Below are 18,744 nucleotides of genomic sequence, written 5' to 3' on the forward strand. Positions count from 1 at the left end.
GTGAACTAATGAGCCTAGAACTCTATGCATCTTTATCTGGCCCTGAAATTCCACTCCTGACTTCTGCAGGCCTAATACATTACATCAAGAAAGGCATCATTTTTCCCATTACTTTTAACAATGATTCATCTAAAGCTGCCAATCTACATTTATCTAAATCATTCCACATGCCCTTTTTGAATAAGAGCATTTTAATAACCATCAAAAATACACTTGAAGAAAAATTTTACACAACTTCTACATCAATTTCTTACTACACTTTATTCCACATGTAAAAAAATTAAGTACATACTAAACAAATGAAGATATGAGTTGATAAACAATGTAATTCCTTTTCATCAAGGTACTTTAAAGTAATCATCTCTAATGAAAGAGGAGTAAAATATTAATTGGTATACATAAAATGCATATGGTCAGATGAGAGGGTTTTAATAAATTAAAATTCAGTACTTTTAACTGCAAAATTACAGTACATACCAACTTCTACAAGATACGAGTGGTCATCCACGATTTCTCCCCTTAATCGTTTGTCCTCACAGTCAACTATCACCAACTCTGCATTCATATCCTTTCACAGGCAACAACAACAAAAAAAGTTTTAATAAAGTTCTCCCAGAATTCAAGCTGGATCACAACTGGATCTTGTAATTCTCCCTTTCATAAAATACACTTACCTTCTGCTTAGTATATATGACAATGGTGATCAAACTATCTGTTTGGAACCAGTCATAACTGTAAAACAAAAAATGCACTAAAGAAAAAAAATATATACTTTCTTTGGGCATACCAAAAATATACTTAACTAGCAGTTTTCAAGCAGAGCTTCTTTCATGAATTTACAAGCCAAACACATTATTTACTACTTTTTGAAGAGGTAAGTCCAGAGCCAATAATTTTGAGATGACTATTAAAATAACAACAGTCTAATTATGCATCCTGATAGCCTGCACATTATAGCTAAAATTATAAGGTGTTGGTTTTACTTAAAAAGCATATGCATCCTCTTTGCAGTATATGAACCTTCCTAAGAAGACAATTAAAATCTTGACTCCAGACAACAGTATTAAATAGCCAGAATGGCTTCCAAGAGTTATAGATTCCACACACATACCACAAAACCAGTTCCCTTCACCTCCCCAAATCGACATTTTTACACTCCTATGTTCCCAAGCTGCCCAAACCTTGTAATTAATCCAGGGTAAGGTAAGAAACAGAAAGCCTTCAAATGTTAGTTGTTTGTATGGCCTTACACTTGCCAAGAAGTAACTCACCACCCAACCCCAGAAGAGCTATTCCTTTCTCTACCCATTTTCACAGGGACCATATATCAGACAATCTCATGCCTGGCCCTCCACCATAGACATGGATAGTTCTTTACTTGGCTTCCAGCTGGGCTGCAATCCCAGCCAGTGAAAGTCAGCTCTGTCCCAGAGCAAAGTTAACCCCTCGCATCTACATTACAACTGTCTTCTCCCTTCCCCAGTGTCCTAACCACTTCCATCTACTGTTTGGACTCTTGGACCAGAAAAGAAGGCAGAGAAGAAGGATGCTCCCTCCAGCAGACACTCCTGTCAGCCAACACATTCGAGGCTGCACACCTTCCAGTCACACACCAGAACATGCCAGACACACACAGGAAGAAAGGCAGCAAGGTTTGGGGAGCACTGCAGAAGATAAGCCACATTCCAGTTTACAAGCCACAATAATTTATATGACTGCACGTAACTAGCCCAGAGATTACACATTCACAGGAGATTTTGATGCAAAGTGAGAAACTGAACCTTGGAGACTCAAGGCATCGTGGAGTAAAATGATATGTCAGTGACAACAGCAGGCATATCACAGTGGAGTTTTAGGGTCTGCTTCACTTTGCATATTGTAGAAACTTGAATACAGCTATCACAATATATTCCGGCTTGAAATGAAGTACTTTTCCAGGGCATGACAACTCATATGATTATGGACAAATTAACTAAAGTCAAAAAAGTAACTAGCCCAGCTGGAATCACTTTCCAGGAGTTTTCTCAAGATGCAAGCCTGAGGAGCCTGCAAATATAAGCCATACATTTATATATGATGCCAGGCTGTTCAAGTGTTAGAAACCAACAGAGCAAACCAGGAACCTTGCATTGTCATCTGTCTATACGGTCAACATGACCTTTGGCAAATTGTTTAAACCTGAACCTCAACTTTCCTACTTATAAGAGGATGGTAATGATATGTACTCATTCAGCTGAAACATCAAGAACTAACCACGGAAGAAGTTGCCTGCATTTACTAAGAACTGCACAAAATTATTAAATAGAATGTTCAACAGACAATGAAAGACAAAGGTTTACCTTGGAGTTAAATCTCTAGCAGAAGCACCCAGTACTTTCTTCTCAGGAAGCATACCTACAAAGAGCAGAGAGTCATTAAAATATTTGCTGTGATGCTCACTTAACAGAAATCATAATCAGGGATGTTTTGGGTTTTTTAAATGGAATGTTCTCAATACTCTGCCACAATATTTAGTGGCTTTATTTCCACAGGCAGCCAGAAGCGTCCATGTACTTTTTAAATTTTGTTTTTATTCATCACTTTGCCATGGAGAGCAGGCTCCTAGAACATGAAGTTCTATTTCAGAAATTAAGAGTTCCGTATACTACACAACCTGTGCGTGCAGCCCTTCTGGTACATGCAGCTTGATGTCAGTTTCATGTGTTATTAGCTTGTGCTTTCACACTTTGTGATAGTGAAGCACAGAAAAATAGGTTATCTGAATAAATCTCTAACAGAACTATTTGTTTATACAATTCAGATGAACAAATTCAATTTGGGACATCTGGTCTAACCTAATTCACACATAAAATTTCACATCAGTCAGTTAATCAAAGATATCAGCCTTAATCTCTCGTACTTTGCACTTTGCTAGGAATTTTCACAGATTTCAGCTACTCACTAATTATTGAACAGCATGAAACAGTCTGAAAAAGCCTTTGCTGGGAGGCAACACTTGGTCAGTCTTTGAAAACATCAACTGTACTAATCTCTGGCCTAACAGAAACTGAACATATTTGGCAAAAAATTGAGCAGAGATGATGGATAAAAGCAACTGCAATCCTTCATCAGTTTTAACACAAAGAAATTACATAGAATCATGATGGAGGAAGCTGCACAGACTGAAATGTAATATGATTTGTAACACTACATGAACAGTAGGAGTTTTCCTGGACAGTGGTTAGGCAGAGGCCTAAGATAACAGTTGGCAAGTGCTGGTTTCAAGCCTATTCAAAGGCAAACCTTGCAAACCTGAAATGGCTATGCATAAAATAATTAATATATGAATCCTCAGTTATCTAGATGATTATCTTCTAAATGCCAGTAAGTTTTGTAGTATGACTACAAGCTTAAACACAGTAATTGAGTGGCTCCACCATGTGGGAAGTAGATAAAAACAAGAGAGCCGCTCTGGTCTAATCCAATCTGTCAAAACTATTTGATCATCCAGATGGGGGAATTAACCCAAAGCAATTAAAACTCGCTGGAATTACTTATTCTTTGATCCTTAACTACCCCTAAGTACACACCATCTGCAACTGCTGAGGAAGCTAAATGGCAGAGCAGTCACATCATTGCAAAAGAAAAATCAATCACCTAATAATAAAAACCTTCTCAAAGGCTAAGCCTTTCTTGAGGACATACATCATATGCTTAGGTTGGCCTCCATGGATAACAGGAATTCATGGCGATACACATTTCTGTTTGCTTTTGCAGGTCAACAGAAATACATGAACAACCGCAATAAAATAGAACATTCTGGCAAACCAAGTTATCTATGAATTATTCTGAAATACTGTAAGATGCTATGTGAAAACAAGAAGTCACATTGCAATAAAAAGACAATGATTCAGGTGATCAGTGAACCAATTAAGGAAAGTGCTCTACTGGTCATGGTGGTCATAAATAAAACAAAGCTGGTGGTGAAGCCAAAGGCTGATGGCAGGCATGAAATGGAGGAGTTTAAGGTGACCAGGATGAACAGCAGAATTACAACTCCGCATCTCACAAGAGCAAACTTCAGCTTGTTCTGGGAACAGTTTTGCAGAATCCCATGAGATAGCAAGGCTAGTGATAAGAGTTTCTCACACTATTCATAGCCACATTGGAGAGAGCTGGGTTTGACAGGTGGATTACAATCTGGATAGAAAATTAATAGGACTGCCAATCACAAAAGGTGTGATCAGCAGTAAAGTCCAGCTGGTGGCTAGTTACAGTTGGTATTCCCTAGGAAAAAGGTAATGCCAATACTGTTCAATACCACCATTAGCAACCTGAAGGGCACACATTGTCCCACTGTCAGGAAGTACATGAGCAATAACAAATCACGGGAAGCAGGTGAAACAGGAAAGGTTATGGCTACCATTCAAAGGGACCCAGACAGACTGAAGAAATGGGCTCACAAAAGCTCCATGAAGCTCAAAAGCAAATGCAAAATTTTGCACCCAAGAGAAAAAAAAAATCTAATGCAACAAAACAAGTGGGAGGCCTGACTGGATAGAAACGGGCTTTGCAGAAAACCTTCCTGGGACTCAGTAGACAAGTCAAACTTAAGCAGATACTACATCCTTGTGGTGATGAAGACCAACTTTATCCTGACCAAGAGCATAGCAATCAGTTCAAGGGAAGCGATTCTTCCTCTCTGTTCAGCATTTGTGAGACTACCTATGGAGTACTGTGTCCAGTTTTGGCTCCCCAGTGCAGGACAAACATTGATATACCAGATCAAGTCCAAGGAAAGGCCACCAAAATGGTCAGCAGCTGGAGCACAAGATATACAAAAATGAAAGGAGGCTGAGGGAACCGTGTTCAGCCTGTAGAAGAAAAGGCTAAGGGGGAAAGCCAACTTCAGCCTTCAACTACCTAAAGAGCAGGGGGTGGGAGAGAAGGAAGAACAGAGAAGATAGCCAGACTCTTCCCAGAGAGGGACAAGAGGCAATAGACAAGTAGCAGCAAAAATTCTGGTTATGTATATGGGGGTGGGAAAAAAACCCCAACACACAAAAAAGAGACCCAAACAAAATGCCACACCTCTTCACTTCCCATGAGGGTGGGGTTGCTCATGAGCAATCTGATCTAGTATCAAAGTTCACCCTGCTTTGAGCAGGAGACTGGACTGAACAAGCTTCAGATGTGCCTTCCAATCTAAACTATTTTAGGATGCTCTGAAAGCTTTCTGTACTTATGTTTTCTTTGTTCTCAGAAGGCCCAGAACAACCTTGATCCATATTTGTAAACTCCAAATATTACTAAGAAAACCAGGAACACTTATATTACTTATGCTAAAGAATTCCAGCTGGTTGAACCTCAAGATTTAGTTTTCCATACTGGAAACTCTAGCTCAAACTCTCCTCCCATCACCCTTTTCCACACTGTAAAAGTATTTTCAAGGTCTGATGTGCATATACTCAAACACCAGCTTGTTTTCAGATGGTGGAACTGCCCAAGTCATATTTTTTTACTATTAATATTACAAAAATCATCATCATCATAGTTTGGGTGGAAGAGAAATTCAGTTTAGCTCAAAAGTGCAAGGCTGAAAAGATAATTTTAAAAATATGTCTTTGATACATATTTGTTCTCAAATAAACATGAAGTTTTGAGGCATGCTTTGATAATGGCAGTGTTTTGAAATTTTGATCTTTTGTTAGAAACTCAAGTATGAACAGATGTTGAAGAACACATTAGGCTACACCCATGCTGATTGTTATCACTAGCAATATATTCTGAAAACTTCAGCTTTAATTGCCCCTAACATTACATACAGTTGATGTTTACAAAAAAATTGATTGATCTGAGCACACTCCAAATACAATTACTATTTATACATTTTAGATTAAGACAAAAATGTCTTCACTAGTGCCCACAACTTCCAAAAAATCAAAGCCCGTGCCATAGGCTTCTCTTTCCCACTTTCAGACAGTGATGCTTATTTCTAGACTCATTTTGACTTAAATTTATGAGAGCTAATCACCAAGACGCAACAACAGAATATGAAAAACCTCATGGAAGGTAACCTCAGAAACTGACCTCTCCGATTTTGGAAAAAATCTTGCCAAACAGGTAAACTGAAGCAAGCAAGCATCAGTATTTTAGCAATTTCTGGAAACTACCATCAGAATCATTTCCTATGTCTCCTGACAAGTCACACAATATGGACAAGAAAATTTATTGCTAGGAGCAGGAGGGGAAGCAAGATGGAAAAGAGAGGGAATATCACTTATTTCTTTTTACCTGGGTCCACTGTGAATTTGAAAGACGCATAGGAAAGTTCTGGACAGCTAGACAAGCACAAAAACTAAGGAATTCATGAACCAAAATAACCAAGAGGAGAACATTGAAATAGATGGCAAAATTAGTCTTCTACTTGAATACAAAATATTTATTGTGTATGTAATGACTACTAGCTGCTAGTGATGATATTCTGATAAAGCAAAGTTTGTTTTCTAATTTCCCCAGTCCTTCAAAGCAAGATTAAGAGGTTCCAGCAACTTGTTCACTGCTGAAGGGAAAAAAAAAAAAAAAAAAAGGACAGTAGGACAGTCAGGCAACAGACCCTGTCAAAGTTTAGCTTAACATCCTACAAGGCTATAAAGCAAAACAGGAACAAATAAAATCAGTCTTGCTTACTTTTATACGATGTATGTTTAACTTCTTGTGTAGCTCAATGCTTGTGCATATTAAAAGGTAAACTGCCTTTTAGAAGTCAAATACAACATTCACAGAACACAAAGGGAAGGCAATGAAGACAGTATGAGAAAAAAAGAAAACAAACGGGAACTCATATTCACCACAGAAACATGAACAAGTTATCTTCCCCCTCCCTGTGACTGGACTTGCTGGGCACCACCCCTGAGAACTTCTCTGGCTTCATCTTAAGACACATCTAGGTTTCTGCACCTCCTGCCACTCCAGAATTTGACTTCTCTAGGCTCCTCTTCCAAAGTTTCAGCCTAAACTTTTCTCTGACCAATTTACACCTGTCCCTTTTCATGCCAGTAGGTCAGCCTTGAGTTCAAATTGTATTAATTCCCTTCAGAGGTGTTAATCTTATTTGTTCCACCAGCGCACCCCCATCACACCTCATTTGATGTGACTTCATAAGCCATATTCTTTTAGGAAGCCTCTTATACTAATATGACTAATCAGTCTGTAACATTTCCCTAAAAGCATCAAAATCAAATGCATAGTTCTTGATCACTAGCAACCAAAGCTACCTCCAGTACTTAAGGAAGGGCTCAGCAAAGGCTTGAATGCTTCCCCATCTCTACAAGGACTACCATCAACCTCCTGATACATTCACAGAACCATAGTTGCTTCTCTTAGAGCTACACCAACTGTCAGCCCAGTCATTCTCACAGTTACATCTCAAGTAGTTCAGTCATACTGTAATCAGCTAATTCACCTCCATTTCAACTCATTTCCCAGTCACGACCTTCCAGCTTTTAGTAGAGATTTACCAATTCTAAGTGTTCTCCAAGATTTTTGTCTCATCTCTGCTACTCCAGACCCATGACTACCTAGCTTTTCTGATACAGAGAAGGATCAAAAAGCCTGGCAATTTTGTTATGGCAGATTTCATAGCACACAGTAATTTGTGACCTATCTTGTCTGACTTGAGCAGAAAGCTTCTCCATCTCATACCTCCCTTATCTATACTACTCTAATGCAGTCTTAGAATACTTTTAAACACTGAATTCACAATACCTGATTAGGATTTTGCCTTCTGTAATTTCCACAGATCACTAGAGCATCAACATCAGATTCAAATATACAGACAGAAGTCTGGATAAACAGTGCTCATTTGACAATATTCAATTAAGTCTAAGATTCACTCCCCATCTTGCTCTAGGTAAATACTTACCATTAAGCTGTTTCTTCTCTTCAGACAGAGTCGAAGAAATCTCTACAAGCATTAAGAAAAAACGAGCAGGACAATAAGAAGTTACAGCACTGTACTTGCACACATCATGCTAAAGAAATAAGCCAAAGTAAGGACCTCCAAATAAACCTTCCAAAACATTAATAGATTAACCAGGATGCTTCAGATATCAAGAAGTCACAAATAAATGCAGCACTGATTACCATTCCAAAAGATTAGTATAATTTAAAAAATATTACGTTAAAAATGCCAAAAGTTGCACAGCACTAAGGGTAGGAAATGCAAGAACCCTTGGCACTTCAAAACAAACATCACAGATTATCTTGTGCTATTATAAACTTCATAGCTAAGAAGCTTGCTAAATCTGTCAGACTTTCGATGACATTTGCCTTACGACAACACATAGTAGACACTGAATCTGACCAACCCAATCCTTGGAAATCTAAACCCAATCCTTGGCAGAAACCCAGGAAAAATAAAATCTTTCTATAAGCTCCTCCTGTCAAATGATTTTATTTGACATTATCTGAGTTTTTCATTAAATCTACAGTATGCTGCAACTACTCCAAACAAATAAACAAATACTAGCAGAAAAAAAAGAAGATAAAGACGATGCAGCTGAATTACATAGTGTCAATTCACATATAAGGTGCTCCACTCAGGGAGAAAGGCACTGCACCTCTCAGCCACATATCCTTCTGCTCATAGCACATCTGTGGGGAAACTAGTCCTCTGGATGTACCCAGGCCCCTTTCTGCCTTCTCTACATTGCACATCTCAACGTCCCAATATGAAGGCACATTTTATATCCTCTTTTATGGGAGCCAGGTTTGGTGAAGTGGGAGAAACCAATGTGTTCTTCCTGCTCCCTTTTATGAAAGGCAAAACATGAACGTTTCTCCCCTGTTCTTCTGAATCCCTCCCAGTGCTCTGCATCACAGCAGCCAGTGTTAGAGGAAAAATGCCACTGTGAGAGAAGTGAAGGAAAGGCTCCTGGAACAGAGCACCAAGCATACAGCATGGCAAAATGACTTCAGAGCTGACCAAGAATTGCCTTCATCAGAGGCTTTCAGGTTCTGCCACCGTAACGTAAAAACAAAACACAAGATGAATGGACAGTTCACCAAAAATTTTTGGTTGAGGCTGTATTTGTCTGTGTATTCTGCTACACACCACTTCGAGCTTTCTGACAGGATAGGCAAGTCATTCACAAAAATTCGTTTCCAATTAAAGGTCATTTTTTGTGTTCAAAAGTCTACTCTCATTTCACTACATTTTAACATGTTGCACCAAAATTGGCATCGCAATTTTAAGGATAGCTTGAAGCATTTCCAAGGCACAGCCTACCTCTCTTCCTTGGATGACACCATAGCTCTAATCTCACTGAATTAACAATAATACAACATGCGCTCCAACTCCCAAATTATGTTACCACTGAAGTAACATAGGGACATATACTAACATGTGTCTATGAGAAACATTAGCAGTATTAAAAGATACCAGACAACAGATTAATGTCTGTGCTAATGTTTACAGCTGAGTACCCTGAAGAGAAGGCAAGCAGTTTAATGCTGTACAGGTTTGCTGAGGAAGATACTGAAATCATCTCTTACATGCCCAGGTACTGCTGTAGTTACTGCACTGGCCTTCTCAGCAGGTACAAATACTACATATTTCAGTGCACAGGTCCACTGTAATACCACAGAAGGGACACTTCAGAATTTCCTATTAGTCACTACCATACCATCAAGCAGCATTCCCCCAAAACAAGTTGACAAAACATTAACTATCACCAACATCTTCAAAAGATTCTTCTTTCTTAATACCCCCCCCCCCCCCCGAGTATGCAAGGACAAGCTTCAGCTTCCTTAAACAATTCAGTGATCAAATAATTGTACCATCTTCCAAAAAAATACCAGAACACAGGAAACAAAACCAAAGCTAAACAACCGCAAATCTTGCAGCAATGCCCCAAAACCTACATCTGCCTTACTTGCACTGTATTGAGACTGTAGCAAATAGCAAGTACTAATGCTTGCCCTACTGCCAAACATTCACCCTCTGCCACAAGAAGAAAGCAATGTATCCATAATTTGAAGTCCTATCTTTCCTCTGTACTTATGGGCCCATTTAATCCTATATTCAAAAACACACACCTTAAATTAGTATTTTATTCTTCTACTTTCAAATGCAAACTTTGCTGCATATGGTCTTCTGGAAGGATGCAAGACTGGAATTATTGCTGGTTGACAGTAAAGTTAATCAACCATGTTTTTGATAATTCAAAAGAGGAGGATACATAACCTACCACGAATCAAAGTAAACTTTGAGAACTTTACAGTGAAGAATTTCAGCAAATCCCATCTAAACAGTTTGATTCTTAATTAGTGAAATTACATTTTTTCAAGCCTGAAATGGCTAGAAGAGACACAGGCAACAGAACTGGTTTTATACAGTTGGCAACCTTTATCCTGCAAATTTTACTACAGGAAAATGGATGGAACAGTCCCACTACGGAGGAAAGCAGAAAAACGAACAGCACAAAATGGACTGTCATAGCTGGCAGGAGCAAAGGCATGTTTATTTTTTACTGACTAGCTGTCATAAGAATTTCTTCCAGTTGCAGAAAAGTTAGATTAATGAAAATGGCAAAAGTCAGGTTTACTTTTAAATTTCTAACTCAGCTGACAAAGTAGCAGTAACTTACCTGTAACAGCTCAACTCCATGAAGCAGTTATGCTGTCAAGGATTCTCCATACTTTGCAGCATTTACCTTAAAAGGTCCACACTGGAATTAGCTACCTAGCAATGTGGAGATGCAAAATACTATTCCCTTTCATGTACAGGTCAAACTCAACCTGTTAGGTGATGTGATCTAAGTGCTAAGCAAGTATGCAGTGCACCTTGTCAGAAGTTGAAGAGCTACAAGAGATGGCTGAATTTGTGAACTAAAGGATGCCACAGAATTTGAGAAAAACAGTTGTAGACATTAATTCTTCCATGTTTTCACTGCAGTTTTGCTAAGGGTCAATAATCAGTAACAGTGTCTGCCTCCTAGGTATAGGAAATTTTTGCTGTAGCCTACAAACCAAAACAAATACTGAAGATTAAAGTCTCTGGAAACCATCACCAGCATTTTAAGACAGTATACTACATCTCTTGCTGTCCTGGCTCAGAGAATTCTGTTGTATCAGCAAAATTTTCTCCAAGTAAATTCAAACTAAAGGACCCAATAAAGTGTTCTGGCCATAAAGTGTATTCAAATATCTCAATACATATGCAACTTGCCAGACCTATGTCTGGTGCTGACATCACCAGATTGAAAATACTGCCTTTTATTTCAAGATGAGAGAGCTGCCTACAACAGTGTGTCCCCTGGGATCAGAAGAAGAAAGAGGGATCTTGCAGGGAAAAAAAAATTATTTCTATCTACATACGCACATAACACACACACACGTGTCTGTTTTCTGATGACTGAAAACAAATGAAGCAATGCAGCAGTACATTACTTATAAAAGTCTTCATGCATAAAATAGTTTCATCTTCAGCTATCTGCTGTAAAAGGACTGAATATATACAACAGCCTTCATCTATATGCAAGAATAGACTCTCCTTGTAAATATGATGATTTAGGATTTCTCATAATTTCCAGACAACTTTGGAATAAAGCATAATAGAAATTATTTCATTCTTAAAACCCTCACCTTTTGGAGCAGCAATAGGCTTGACAGCCATTCTCCCAACAAGACATTCCTTCAGCATTGATTCATAATTGACCCAACGATGAACCTATATTAATAAAATTGGTTTTCACAAAATTTTTAATTCTTACTATGTTGTTCTATGCACTGAAATAGAAAAGTTCATTTCTGTACAGTGGCTAATGTAATTCATTTAGCAGATTTTTTTTTAAACAGACACTCATTATTGCATTGTTCAGTACTTATTTTTACTTCTATTACAGATAGCATGTAATTAAATGAAAAAATAGGACCATGATAAAGTGACGATAGTTTAATTTATTAATTTTATATTTTGCAGTATCTGAACATCATAACCTTGAGCTACAGAAAATATTTCAGACCAGCATTGTTATGATGTAGGCTATGCAATTAACAGAATCAAGACCTTGCCTTTACAACAAGGGTAATTAATCTTGTTTATATACAAGTGAAGGGAGAAGGGATGAAGGAAACAAAGATAAAGAATAGCAGTTTAGACACACAAACACCTCCTACCAAGTTGGTGTATTTCTTTTTGTTTCTGTCCTACTATCACTGAATTATTTGGAAATTACCTAATTTAGAAAGTTAAATAAAGTGAAGAAAAAGGAGTAGCTTTACAGACCAGAACTGGAGAACTTGCAGAGGAAATGGATGGCAGAAAAGCCAATTCTGATAGGGCATCCAGGATAACATCACAAGAAGAGAAAAGGAAACAAAGTGCTGCATGACAAATTTGAATGGTATGTAGAGATTTAAAAACAAAAACTTCAAACTGGACAAGCAAAGGAGACGAGATAAAGAATCCCATCCACAAGTTGTAGTTTCCTCATATACAGATAACAGGAAGAAATGAAGGATTTTGAATGACAGTTAATTTTTCCAGAAATTTGAGAAACACTAGACAGACACAGAATGCTAAAGCAGAGGGGATAACAACAGAAATGCCTCCAGAACAGGAAAGACGTCAGCCAAAACAAAAAATGTGAACAGCATATTTCAAGGATCTGAACACTGCTTTCCACTCCCATGACAAAACAAGCTAAAAAAATAACGTAGCAAGTATGTATCCAAGCTTAGTTACAACTTGCGGGGCTTCCCCAAATTTTCCTGATGTCAAGACTCCCATTTCCAAGTACATCATAGAACACTTGACAGTGATCCAGCTACAGAATTCCAGGTCACAACTTGATACTGGATGAACTTTTAGGAGAAAAACTCCAAATTTCTTGAAACCAGAGAATTCTGCCCAAATTCAACACTTCATTTGTAAAAGAAATTTACATTCATTGTTAAAAACATTTTGCAACTAAAGGCATACACACTGTGATGCACAAACTGTAAAGAGATAACAGATTTCCTTTCAGAAACAGATGAGATTTTCTTTCTGCTCTTTCCCAGTTTCTCAGACAAACCTTGTGAGCCAAGGAGGCTCAAAGAACGTCTGTTTCTAAAAAATACCAACTCGGTGAATCTTTTACAGTACCAGGTTTGCAAGCAATTCCTTACACAAAGTACACCCATTCTGCAGACCCTTTATTTTCTGAGTCTTTTCAAAACATTTTAAGAAGTCGTAAACAAAGAAGAGACCAACTGTCATCCTCTGATTTGTTCACAGTCAGTTAATAGCAGCCCCAAGCATTTTTTCTTAGCACTTTGTTTGCTGATAGTACAGCAGCCAAGTTAATAGACAAAAGACTATTACAAGCATTTTTCAAAATGTGAAAGTTCTGAGAAGAAAATGCCTCTCAAACGACAGCAATTAGTCGTAGTAATTTATTACGAAGGTGGTGGTATCTCAAGTTGTTGCTAGTTTTATTGCTATTTCTGCTAAAAAATTGATTTAATAAAATGGTCAAATTGAAGCATCATTCCAAAAACATGAAGTCACATTTTCATTATTGCCTTTTGGTACAAAGTTTAAACTACATGCCTCCTGCAGTGCACATCAGTGCCATTCTGAGCAGTAACCCATTGCCTTTCCTTAGACCTGAAAAAGTTCAAATCACCATTTCCACTGGAATGCCCTAAAAATAATCAGAAAACACACATTTTTCAAAATACCTTTCAGTGAGCAAGTGTCTTTTGCTGCCCGCTGTTCTCACCTGATCAAAGAGATCTGTACCATCAGCTCCTGCTGCTTTCATCAGTTCATCCTCACCACCGGGATGATATTCCATGTATGGTGTGACATTATATACAAATCCTGCAGAAAAGGGAATATAAAAACATGAGCAGCATTTCTACAACTGCTGCAACCACTCCTATCTCCAAAACTAGCTGAAAGGTTAGTGTATATTAAACACTGCAATGGCAAATAGTAGACATTACTGGAACAAGCAACACGACTTTCCAAAACCAGAAACATAAGTTACACAATCGTATAGAGCATAAGATATATCTTATTACATAGAGAGGCCAATCCTACACTGCCATCCCACTTGTCCCAGTGAACGTCTGGAGAAACCTGCAGAGTTAAGACTTTAACAAAATAAACTCTTGAAGTTGAACATGATATATCCTAGCTAGGGGTAAAAGAACTAGAGGCTGGTTTAAACAGAGACATAAAATTGAGCCAGTTAGCACACAGAATTGTTTTCACTTGCTTTTCCAATTAAGTTACTCCTAAAGTGCTGTCATAGTTGTTTCCCTATCACCCATGACCTATGGAATAAAATGCCTACAGGAATGAACTGCCTCCCATAAGGAAAAACTGCTACCATCAGCAACAACACTTCCATTCTTCAGATTCAGCAACATAAAAAACTAAACATAGCCTATGCTCATTAAAGGTTTACGACTGTGGTACCAAATTTGTCCCTGTAAAAGGGCTCAGCATTCTTTCTACACGAGTACTACTCTTAGTCTTTCCAGGGAGATAAAACAATGCTTCTTCATAGGTCTGAAAGGATGAAGTCTAATTATTGTTGCTATGCAACTGGAGTAATTAGAGCCTGGAGAATGCAGCTACAAACAAATTTAACTACAGACTTATTGCTGTTAACAGGACTACTGCAGGCCTACCTAGCAGAATATTTAAAGATATGTAGTGATATAGAGAACGAACTGCTAATTGCTTAATGATTGTCTCTCTGTAACTTTACATACCAAAGACTAGTGCTCGTCAAGGATTAAGCCTGTCAGAGACTGGTACTTGGGAGTGATGAGCAAGAAGGAACCATGAACAATCACAAAACTTAATTAAATGTTTGATAAATTTACGATCTTGTCAAGAAGGCTCAAGTAGAGGCCTTGCTTGAATAGACAGGGCCAGAAAAGATAAGAACTCCTGCCTTTGTTCTCGTCCTTGTAGATAATTTAGCTTAAACTAACCATATGGTTTTTACACCACTACTGAGAACTTAGATAATAAGAACACTAACGAGCACTGATGTATTAAAACATGTAAAAGACCATACTGCGCAGAATCACCTGAGAAGGGTCAAATAGCGGACAAGTGAGGAAGACTATGGAAGACCACCGGAGGACTCCTGAAGACCACCAGAGACCTTCAATGCGCCTGCGTAAAGGACATTTGCATATGCTAATAGTTTCCCGGAAAACTAATGAATATGTATAACATTTCTCAGAAATCTAGTGAATATGTATATAGAACATGTATTTAACCTGCACAATTAGACCTGACGGTGTGCACGATAGGTGGAGCGATCCCCCGTGCATCCAGCGCTGCCAATAAAGAATACCTACTTAATAGTTAATCAAACTATTGAGTCAATTTCTCTGAATCAGTAGCATTATCAAAACAGGAAGCTACAAACTGTGCCAGTGCTTTCGTAAGAAGCTTTTAACACATTAAGAAGTGTACAGCAAGTACTTCAGAAGGAGAGGTAGGCATCCAGCACTGGGCTGAGGGGAGACATGCTTGGGACAATCCTAGCTAGTAAGAACAAGCATCTCAGACAACAAAGGAAGGACCTTTGCGTATTTTACCGAACCGATCTTCTGATGGATGTATCCACTATGCCATCTTGTGTGCAGCATTGATTACTGCAGGCAATAAAATGTAAGTATCTAAATAGTTAGGACCTCCTGAATATTAGTCAAATGTTCAATTGACCATCAAACTTGCAGGAGCAAAAGCAATCTCATTTATATACCCTTCATGCTTTTTTTAACACCCCTGACATCCCACTTTATATATAAATTTGTGGCCTATATGACAGCTTTCTCTAATGATCTTCATACTGGTTTTCTGAACAAAGTTAGCTCTTTTTGTTCTTTTACTTCACATTCCTCTCATCAATTTCTGCTCTTTCTTATAGAGACACAGTCTAACTACCAATGCAGAAACCTCATTTAGCTTTTCCATAACGGTGTTATTTTACTACCTGTCCACATATCAGGTCTACAGATAATCTACCAGGATTCTCAGTTACTCTGTTTTTTTAATTATAGTCCTAGAACAAAAAGGCAGAGATGGAAAAATCTAAAGATACAGAAGCAGCATGATGGAGTTCTTGTAAAAACCAACCTCAGAGATGTAGTCAAGGGGGAATAAGAGACTAAAACAAAAACAGAAGCATTTTTAAGCAGTGATTCTGTCTGCAGTAGTAGATGTCCCTTTTTGAGAGAAAAGAGAACAGACCTCCACAGTAAATAAGCTTTCTTTAGCTCTCCTCCCACTATAGTTTTGCTAGCATGTGCACACAGAGCATTAACAATCCTATTGTTTTTGTTCAAAAGCCAGTACTGAATAACATTTTACCCTTACTTTACTCTCATCCCCTTTTAACACCCAACAAACATACAGTCGCCCTCATAGAGAAATTCTTAACTCTCTTTTGCTGGAGTTGAGATGACATTATGTCAAATATCAATGCTGTCCCCTACCAGATCAAAGCTACCACTAAATGAACCACTCTTCCTAAAAAAATCTCACATTAGCTACTCTGATGCTCTCAATCTGTCTTCATAGAAGTGCTGTTATGTCATAATGAATTTAAGGCAGTATTAATATATTTTAGCCTCTAAATTATTAAACTGGAGAGCAAACATTTTACTCCTTTCCGCAAGACAACTAGGAACTTCATTTTCAGCACCAAAAATACTCTTCTAGCCACAGCTATTGTTCCAAACCACCTTCCACACAATGTTAACATATAACATACAATACTTCCAACTTTTGAGCTAAATTTTCATAAAAATAACAACATAAATAGACTGGCTTAGTTACCACAGATATCTGTTATGCTAGATAGAGATTACAATTGTTCTGTGTGGCAACTGGCATTTACCTTACTAAGTTTTATGAAGTAATACATGGGCTTGCACACTTATTTCCCAAAAACCATTCTACAGATTTAAGTAACATTTTTAGTATTTATATGTCTCTGGATGCTTTAAAGCAACCACTAAAAATAGTCAACTGCTAAGGATAATAAACTTTCCAAGACTAAGGAGCGTAAGTACATGTCAGCGTTTTCAGTGCCTTATTCTTGCTAAGCCCTCATTATTTGAGGCATCATCTACAATCTTGTGTTTTATTATTTTCACATGCAGATATAAGTTATGCGCAAAATATGCCCACTTGGAAGACTTCTTAAGAAACGTCTGAAAGCAAAGAAAATCTTTGTGACAGACAATCTCTAACTTGAACAAAGTTGTCCCCAATTATGTCAAGATTACACCTGGCCTAAACATAGAAGGCGCATAGTTTGGTTTGGGGTGTGGCTTTTGCTGTTGTTTGGTTTTTGCTGCTGCTTCTTTAAGTACAGAAGAAGAGAGAAGCTAGGCAAAAAACGTAGAAAAAACATCACAGCAACCAACCTCTTATGCATATCCAGCAGTCCTCCTTTTTGTTGTGCTTAGCAAGCTCATCTTCAGTCACTTCAATTAGCCTCCCTTTTAAACCAGTCAAGTCCCTTCCACTTTTAGTTAGTCGAATCCAATCCATAAGACTCCTTCCTGGTTTTAAAGGTACCTGAAAAATAACAAATGTACAAACATTATTAAACTCTAAAGGAAGAAAGAGCCATTCAATGCACTTTTCTAAGCTTCCTAGGAGGACTCGGACAAAACAAGAAATAACACAACCCATATTCTTCACTGATATTTGGGAGCCTTACTCAGCAGTAAGAGTGCTTAAGAAAGTATCCTATTTAGTAACCCAGACAAGGGAATTATTGAACATCAACAAACATTTATAGACGATTCTTCCCAAAGCAAACTGCAGATACCAAATCCTCTTGTGGTGGTAAAAAGTTTTTATCAGCATCACTTGAGTTATGGCCTGGAAACCTATGAGCAACAAAGGAGAGAGATTTGAAAACCATGGCCAGGTAGGACAAGGTAGGAAAGTTCACCTTCACAGCATTCATAAAGACTTCCCACAAGCCCCACAGCAACTGGAAATCTCACCCAGAGAAAGCTGGGACTGAAGTCTTCTGGCCTACCAGGGACATAATAGCCATGGCCTGCCCTGGAAAGGACAGCAAGATCTTCAGGGTGTCTAGCACCTTCCTTTTCAACAGCACCACCGACTGGGGAACCCCTTTGATCCCAACTCTAACAGCAGGGAACAGGGCTAAAGAATCATGGTCTTACAAACTGCAGCAAAACCAGAAGCGAGAAAACTAAAGAGCACGTAGACCCACATTACTCGAGGCTGCTTTAGACTAAGCACAAGCGTGCTTTCCAAGCAAGGTCTGCAGACACCAAGTACCCCCCAAACCACTCCAAAGACGAAGACCTAACAGGTCCAGTGTAAGCTGCGCGCAGTAATTTCAAGGCGAGGGTCTCCGCCTGCGCACAGGAGGAACCCCGAGACAACCTGGGAAGGCAGAGCAGGCAGCCCTGTCACCACCGCCTTCTAAAACGAGAAGTGCGAAGGATTTTTCAGCGCCGCAGACCAGCCCCTCGCCCGCGGGCCCTGCCAGAGCCGCCGCGTCCCCTCGGCGGTTGCCGGAGGACCAGACCCCTTGGAAGCAAGCGGCCAGAAGCAGCCCTGCCCCAGCCGCAACCGAGAGCCGGCCGACAAACCCCCGCGGCTTCGCCGAGAGGGGCCAGGCCGCGCAGCCGGGGACAAACCGCCGCCCCCACCGGGCCGGGGCCTCGGGCCCGCCCCCAGCGACGGTCACCGGC

General features: G+C 38.9%; 1 protein-coding gene across 3 annotated transcripts in view; it reads right to left on the reverse strand.

Annotated features, from left to right (window-relative positions):
• Positions 1-18,507, reverse strand: part of LOC104830653 (cytochrome b5 reductase 4) — a 36,698-nt gene extending 18,191 nt beyond the window's left edge. For 2 of the 3 annotated variants that reach the window (XM_010565739.1, XM_010565738.1), the window contains exons 1-7: positions 18,258-18,507; positions 17,431-17,584; positions 13,749-13,849; positions 11,626-11,710; positions 2,340-2,394; positions 675-732; positions 478-568 (exon numbers count right to left, since the gene is read on the reverse strand). In XM_010565739.1, coding sequence (XP_010564041.1) covers positions 478-568; positions 675-732; positions 2,340-2,394; positions 11,626-11,710; positions 13,749-13,849; positions 17,431-17,557 — 517 coding nt within the window. In that variant the 5' untranslated portion in view covers positions 17,558-17,584; positions 18,258-18,507. Of the gene's footprint in view, positions 1-477; positions 569-674; positions 733-2,339; positions 2,395-7,903; positions 7,946-11,625; positions 11,711-13,748; positions 13,850-17,430; positions 17,585-18,257 lie in introns of all 3 variants that reach the window. The other variant, XM_010565737.1, reaches the window with a different exon arrangement.
• Positions 18,508-18,744: the final 237 nt, after the last annotated feature.

The sequence above is a fragment of the Haliaeetus leucocephalus genome, unplaced genomic scaffold (genome assembly GCF_000737465.1).
Source record: "Haliaeetus leucocephalus isolate CR32 unplaced genomic scaffold, Haliaeetus_leucocephalus-4.0 Scaffold195, whole genome shotgun sequence".
In the NCBI taxonomy this organism is placed as follows: Eukaryota; Metazoa; Chordata; class Aves; order Accipitriformes; family Accipitridae; genus Haliaeetus; species Haliaeetus leucocephalus.